We start from the raw sequence: 8,584 nt of genomic DNA, 5'->3' as shown, positions 1-8,584 counted from the left end.
CATATATTAATTACTAGAACCCTTTCAATACCTGTCCTGTATTCTATAAAATCCTATAAACATGCATATTATCTACCATGACATCTTATGCATCTTACCTCATTTGAAACGAATGGCTTATTCATCAAATTCTAACATACTTCAAATATTTGTCTTCTAACATTAGATTAGTTTCTTTGATGTTGTAAAAATCTATTTCAATTTTTTATTCTATGTTGTTCTAACATTTTTATGTCAATCTTGTATAATTTGTTATTATGATTCATATTACAAGCGTATATTGATTAACAATTTCAAAGCAAACATGAAATTGATAAATATAAATATAGATTGAGTTGATTTGTTTTGACATAAAAAACTCTTTGTAATCCTACATTAATGATTGTATTTAGAAGGGTAATTAGGTCATTTTGTCAATAATTAGTGGGTTCTTGATATGCATAGATAATTGCACTGATTGTTTACTCAAAAAAGAAATTTTTTTAATAATGTGTTTTGACAAAAATACCCTTAGTAATCAAATATTTAGAATTATTTCAAGGGAAATTTGGTCTTTTTGCAGTCTATAACTTTTAGGTGCCATGATGTTTCCGACACTCTTATGTCGTATCAATTCTTTAGACCCTTCCAAATGTCTGCAATCTTCCTGAAGATCAAACTGCCGAATATACAGATTTTGACTTGGATTATTGTAATGTTAGATCCGAATATACAAAAGACATCATATCCACGAGAATTTGGTAATTCTCAACAAAGATTAACTTATGAATGTATATCTGATGAAATATAACTTTATTTATTAGTTATTAACTGTATATTTTAACTTTTGAAGTTTGAAAAAGATGTATGCAGTGGAGGAAGAAAGTGAGGTGTTCAAAGAAGCTATGGGTCCCAAAGATCTTAAGGCTAATGTATTTATACACAAATATGGAGCCCATAAAAACGTTGAAGCTATGTATAGAAAATGAGTGGTATGTGTAATTTGAGTAATTTTATGTAATTTGATTTAATTTATTTTTAGTGTTATTTGTCTTGATATTCATAAGGATCATCTCGAGATAATTTATTTGCTTCAGATGATCCGCATATCAAGAGGGCCTACTGGGTGTTATGAAGGTATGTATAGTGTATACATAACATCTTTTATATAGTTGATTAATGCATCTTTATAGGTTGTGCAATGTATTTGCCACGTAAATCATTTGCTTTTGTGTTAATGTCAAAGATTAGATATTAGAATATTTAGTGTTATGTTGTATAATTTGCAATAGTTATTGAACCTGATACATCTGATTGATAGTTTTTTCAATGTGTCCTCGTAGGCAAACAACTACATAATTAGTATTTTGGTTGGTGTGGTCCGGATGCTGGAGATTACATACTTTATGCTGACGGTACCTTGGAATTTTTTAGTAGTGTAGATGTTGTTCATAAACTTACAACAGAAAACATCACGTTCCAATGTGAAAAGGAAGGTCATTCCGTTGAAGAGGTATTTCTAGATGGAAAAGATGAGGATGAGGACCCACAAAGGTATTGCAAGATGTATCGTTGGTACGTAGAGTATGATGGCCTTCGCAGGTTTGTTAGGAAAGTGGTTGAAAATAGAAATTAATATTTTGTAAATGTTGTGAATCCTCTTTGGATTGTGCATATATATTTGTAAATGGATGTATATATATCTTTTAGGAGACAAAAATAGAAATAATTATAATTATTAAGCATTAATGACTTTCAATATTGTTTATATTATGTTAGTTAAATTTAATTGGTGTGCTATAATTATCAATCCGGTCATATATGTTAATTTACTGTAGGTTACTTTATTGATAACGGATGTATTTTGTATACAAATTTATATTGTTTAAGTTGTTATTTTGTTAATAACTATAATAAAGTTTATACATTTGTTATGACATAATATCCATCCACCACAACGAAATCAAAACCAAGGGTCTAAGCTTCCCTCATACATTGTTTCTTTAACCAAGTATCCATGCTACAAATTTTCTTCACCATTATCAAATCATCAAAGTGATTCACTAGAATTGTTGTATCAAAGAAAAAATCCTTGAAAAAAAATCCAAGCGACCTATTTTTGGTTACTTTTTATTGATGCAAAAGTTTCAACAATTGTATGGATTCATAATTAGTAACTTTGTATGTCTTCCATACTTTATAGTAAATTTCTAATTATTATAGTACATTAACCTTGAAAATTAGCACATATATAATTACACTCCATGTCATAACATCGCTCTTACAAAACCATTTAGTAACATGCATTGAACCATATGTTTAACCATACTATTTCTGCAAAAGTTCACTGCATATAGTATATAGAATATGGATACACATTAAATACAAATATATTTCTATTGATTTACAAATAATAACACTAAATGTGACTAATATCAAACTTAATGATTAACTCATGTGACTAATAAAAATCATTCGATGCACATTTGTGATATGGTGCGGCTATTCGAAATCCATACAAGCACTTTAAAATAAGAAGTAAAAATACACATAAATGGTAGGCAACGTATAACACACACTCAACTTCATTCCCATTTATAGCTATGAGACCATATGTATCAATGTTTTGCTACACTGAAATCATATGACACAAACTCCAGCTTATGAGTTAGCAAGCAAAACATTTACTTCGTGTGTCGATTTATGACATTTGGACATTTTTTTGTCACTTTTTGTTACTCTAGTATATTTGTTACTTTTTTATGTATAGAGTAACTAATGCGTTGAACTCAATCTTTTATAGTCACGCCTCCCAATTAATAAGTGGTTGAACGTTCCGCCAAAATCTTTTAGTTCACTTCAAGTACTTAATTATTAGAAGGTGTGACAATACAATTTCAAATAGTCACACGATGGAGACATTCAACCACATAAAATATCGTATTAGTGACTGTTCGTTTTCGACATCGAGTGACCAAAGCCCGTTTCTATAGTAGTGTGAGTTTTCATAGGTTACACTCACTATAATTGAACGACAACATAACGTATCTTCAATGACCCGACATTTCCTCTCATATTCTTCGAAAAAAAATAACCGAATAAATTTTCTATAATGATAGATTTTTTACGTGGATATAGGCCAGTTTTGTACAACTATATATATATATATATATATATATATATATATATATATACACACACACACACACACACTCTGCGGACAACAATAAAACTCTTTGACCTAAATAACAAAATACTAATATCAAAGAAAAGGTACTTCAACTTTAAACTTGACAAATACTTTTAATAAGTTATAGTTATAAAAAATTATTTTCAAGATTCCTATATTTCAAACTCTATGAATTTACCAATATTACGTTGACATTTTCAAAACCACATATATTCATTGGTAACCAAAAAATGTAAGTTTGCACTCCCTAAAGTCTAGGATGTGTGAATCACTATAAGCTTATTATTCTTATCATTATTGTTATGCCTAGTCATTAAGACACCAATTGTATTTAAATCAGTAGTGTTATAAGACACACTTCAGTGCAATATTTGTTCAATAATGGAAGTGATATTGATGTAATACTTTTGGGTATTGCTCGATGTAATATTTATTCCATAACGGAAGTGTTGTTTTTGTTATATTTTTATGTAATTTTACATCTTTTAAAAGTTGTTATTTTTTCTGTGCATTATTATACAAATAAAAGTTGAAGTTTTTAGCTGCTGGTTAACAGCCCGACATAATCGAGAAGTTCATGCCCGACATATTCCAGAAGTTCATTGAAATATTCAAAGAATTATACAAAAATAAATTAGTTTGAAGATAATTTATAAATATCTGTTTTACAAAATTATATTTCATTGACTACCAGAGATAAAAGGTGAGCAAATTGACAAATTAATCAACCATACACACCTACTACTGAAAAGGTATAAGTAAAGATCACATCATAAATAAATAACAAGAAGAAAACAATACGTCCAAAGACTTAATTGGGTGGATGATACAGCGACCAGTATTAAATATATTTTATGTATTATTAGAATAAGTGTAACATATGATCACATGTGAAGTATCGAATTCAAAAAAAATGGTGCCAGTCAATCGTGCGTATTTTAATCATATCTAACAAACAAACATTTTCATTATATACTGACACAAGCAAAACCATACATAGTCACCCATATCCTCTATACACTTACAGAAACATGACCACACACACATAGTTACCAATCTCCATGATGATGTCTTCTTCTGGGGTAAACCATAAAAATTCTTTAATTCCACTGGAGGAGATCCTCTCGGCCACCCGAAACTTCAATTCAGAAAATCTGATAAGAGAGGGTCAATTTAGCAAGGTCTACAGGGGAATACTCTCTGGACAATGGCAATACCGGAGAGTTGCCATCAAACGCTTTAATAAATATGATGACTACCAGCCGGACACACTCGAAAATGAGCTTGAAATGGTTTCTAGCCTCAACCATGAAAACATCATCCCTTATATTGGTAATTATTGTAATGGGAAAGAGATGATTCTAGTTTCTGAATATGCTGAGAATGGAAGCCTTGATCATTATCTCCGCGACAACATGAATAGACCTCGCCTAACATGGGCACAACGTCTGAAGATTTGCCTAGGGGCTGCAAGAGCTCTTAAATACCTTCACTCTGGTCTTGGGGATTACAAAAGAGTGATACACAGAGACTTTAAAAGCCAAAACATATTGTTAGATAAAAATCTTGAAGCAAAAATTTGTGGTTTTGATTTCTCAATGTTAATCGACCCAAAGCAGCCAATAGTCTATCAACATCCTATGGCTACACTATCATACTTGGATCCTGTTTACCATGAAAGTGGTATCGTCAACACAGAATCAGACGTTTATTCGTTAGGGGTGGTACTATTTGAAATGTTGAATGGGATGTTGGCTTCTAATGGGAATGACATCAGTTATGTTCACCCACAAACACTCATAAATTTGGTCCGAAACTGCTACGACGATGGACTGGACAAATTAATTGCTTCTAATGAAAGAAATCAATTTGACATTCGTTCTTTCCATTTGTTTAAGGAAATTGCATATAAATGCATTAGTTTGAAATTAGAGGAACGCCCAACCATGGGCATGATCGTCGACATGTTTAAACAAGCACTGGCTATTGAAGTAAGTCTTTTCATTTAAAATATTTTGAACATGATAAAGTATCTAATTTCTTTTTCTGGCTGCGCATTTTGTTTCTTTGAACCAGAAATAAGACCTCATTAATTATCACATTATGTTTTCCTCCAGATGATTAAAGTAACTTATAGTATATGATTAGTTATCATATCTTTGTTTATCGGATTTTCTTACTTGTCAAACTTGCTATACTATTGTGATCTTTATGAACCCTTAGTAAAGACCTCTAAGCCAACCCGTCTTTGTTTATATTCACAGAACCAAATAGCTGCGTCTACCATTATCGCACTAAGCCAGCCATATCAAAGTCAAGAGAGTTTTCTGATTCCACCAGAAGAGATCAGGCTGGCAACAGGATACTTCGGTCCTGAATCTGTGATTACACCTATGAGGCCCGGTAAATATCATGTGGCCCACGTAGGACAACTGTCAGAAGGGTGGCAAAACCGAAAAGCTATATTCAGATGGTTCTTTCATGATGATATGCCATTGTTTTATAATGAGGTTCAAATGGTTCACAGATTCCAGAATGAAAACGTCATCTCTTTTATCGGCTACTGTATCCACCACAACAATTTATTTTTAGTGAACGAATACGCCATCAATGGAAGCCTTTATGATCATCTACGTGACCCTATTAAGAGGGGTTCCTTAACATGGGAAAAACGACTCGAAATTTGCATAGGCGCTGCAAGAGGAATCAAGTACCTTCACTCAGGTCTGGGGGAGCAAACTAGAGTAATACACAGAGATGTGAAGAGTGCAAGGATATTATTAGCTGACAAAATGGAAGCAAAAATTAGTGGATTTGGTTTGTCAGTATTAATCGACCCATATCAGCCACAAGTCTACAGATTAGTTGAGGGTACCGAAAGTTACATGGATCCCGTTTATAGTGACAGTGGCATCGTCAGAACAGAATCAGACATTTACTCGTTTGGAGTAGTAATGTTTGAAATGTTGAGTGGCATGTTGGCCCATGAAGAAAGGAGCATTGGTAATGCTCCACCACAAAGACTCATAAATTTGGTCCGATTCTATGATGATGGCCGACTGGACAACTTATTTGATCCTGTTATAAGAGATGAAAGCAATATTGATTCCATCAAGGCGTTTAAGAAAATTGCATACAGATGTATCAGTTTGAACATAAGAGATCGGCCTACCATGAACAGGATCGTGAGCAGGATTGAGGAAGCACGAGACATTCAAGTAAGTATATTCATTTAAAGGAATCATGCATCATACAACATTATAAAACGTTCAAGAAAGTTGACTGGAATTAATTTTATATACAAGATTAAAATCTCTTGAAGCAAACAATGAAACAAAAATTTATATGCGGTTGACCAGTCTCAAATCTATAACTATTCTGGTTTAACATTTGCATATAAAGAATTATTTTGGAGAACCCGATGTCATACTTGTAGACAATGGGAAAAATGGTACCACATTTCTAAATAATTAGGTTTCGTTGGTTTATATTCGCAGCACAGAGCAGCTTCTTCCATTACCAGACGAAGCCGAACATTAGAAAGTTATCTAATTCCATTAAAGGAGATCATGTTGGCAACAAAAGACTTCAGTCGTGATAATTGGAGAGGAGAAGGTGGCTTTGGCAATATCTACGAAGGACATCTTTCTGAACGCTGGCACAATTGCACCGTTGCCATAAAAACCCATGATACCCAAGGTTACCAAGGATATGACGAGTTCCATACTGAGCTTAAATGTATTTCTAGCTTCTTCCATGAAAACATCATCCCTTTCGTCGGTTATTGTGATGAAGACAATCATATGATTATTGTTACCGAGTATGCTAGCAATCAAAGCCTTGATCATCATCTCCGGGACCTACATAAGAGGAATTGTCTTACATGGGCACACCGCCTCAAGATCTGCTTAGGAGCAGCAAGGGGACTCGGCTACCTTCACTCAAACGGAGTAATACACAGAGACATCAAGAGCGGGAACATATTGTTAGACAAAAATATGGAAGCCAAAATTTGTGACTTTGGTTTGTCAAAAAAGAACTTTAAAAATCAGCAAGGTACCCACATCTATACTAATCCTGCAGGTACCAACTTTTACTTGGACCCTTTTTACCGAGAAAGCGGCATTCTCCGTAGAGTGTCGGACGTATACTCATTTGGTGTAGTATTGTTTGAAATCTTGAGTGGGATTATGGCTTATGAAATGAGGAGCATAGGAAATGGTAAGCCAAAACGTCTGATGAATTTGGTCAGACAATTATATGATAACAAACTGGAAACGTTACTTGATCCCTGTATAGCAAATCAAATTGATAGTCGTTCTTTTCATACCTTTAAAGAAGTTGCATACAAGTGCATAAGCCACATTCCCCAGGAACGTCCAACAATGGACATAATCATCGAGAGAATTGAGGATGCAATGGATTTTCAAGTAAGCCCTTTGATTAAATTCTTTTGAAGGAATTGTGCTTTCAAAGTCAAAATATATTTTTGTCTTGATATATATACACGGCCGGTCCAAACGAAAAGAAAAAAAAAAGGCCTCAAGGACAAATATAATAAATATTAAAAAATATATATATTATTTATTATTCAATATAGACTTGTTCAATTAGCAATAACAATAAAGCCAAATTATTTATCGTTTGAGCTACTTTGAGTTTAAACCAACTTTAAGTCTTAAAAATCAATTATGTAATATATATATATATATATATATATATATATATATATATATATATATATATATATATATATATATATATATACACACACACACACTACATAGCCTAGAAATTTTGGGCCCCAAAAGCCGTGGGTCCTGGGCGGTCGCCCGGGTTGCCCACCGTCTGGACCGACCCTATATATATATATATATATATATATATATATATATATATATATATATATATTATGTGTTTTAAGAACATTAAACTTAATGGTTATATACATAAAAAAACATAAATTATTAAATATGTACAACACAAACTTTAGTAGTTATATGTATAGAAAAAATATAAGTGACTAAATATGTAGAGAAAAAAATATAAGTGACTAAACTATTTCCCACATATTTAGAGCTTTTCAGTTTAAAATCCTTTGCATTATGCTTTATTTTTATCGGGTCATATTAATATAATTTTTTTTTTCGAACATCTAATTTAATATAAAAACATATAATTGGACTCATTTCTTTAGAATGGGCATGTATATTCTAATATATCTCTAAATTCTATTATTGTTTCAACACTTAAACTTTCAACCTTTTAGATGAGAATGTGGGACACTTATTTTATCTACCGCTTCTTTATAAGTCTTTTTGGTACTTAGTTTGAGTCGTTATCTATGCAATATTGTCTATTCCAACATAGTCCAACGTCAATGAAAATTAATTAAATGTGTCTTATGTAATTATA

The 8,584-nt window shown here is 32.2% G+C and overlaps 1 protein-coding gene across 1 annotated transcript; it reads left to right on the top strand.

Moving 5' to 3' along the window:
- The first annotated feature begins 4,236 nt into the window (after nucleotides 1-4,236).
- Nucleotides 4,237-7,626, top strand: LOC145009776 (uncharacterized). The gene is made up of 3 exons (XM_078968409.1): nucleotides 4,237-5,160; nucleotides 5,434-6,387; nucleotides 6,667-7,626. Exons 1-3 carry the CDS (start codon nucleotides 4,237-4,239, stop codon nucleotides 7,624-7,626), a joined length of 2,838 nt encoding a protein of 945 aa, XP_078824535.1.
- The last annotated feature ends 958 nt before the right edge of the window (nucleotides 7,627-8,584 follow it).

This window comes from Lactuca saligna, chromosome 1, assembly GCF_052625555.1.
Source record: "Lactuca saligna cultivar CGN05327 chromosome 1, ASM5262555v1, whole genome shotgun sequence".
Lineage (NCBI taxonomy): Eukaryota > Viridiplantae > Streptophyta > Magnoliopsida > Asterales > Asteraceae > Lactuca > Lactuca saligna.
Note: the sequence above shows the minus strand (reverse complement) of the source record. Positions and strands in the feature narration are given on the sequence as shown.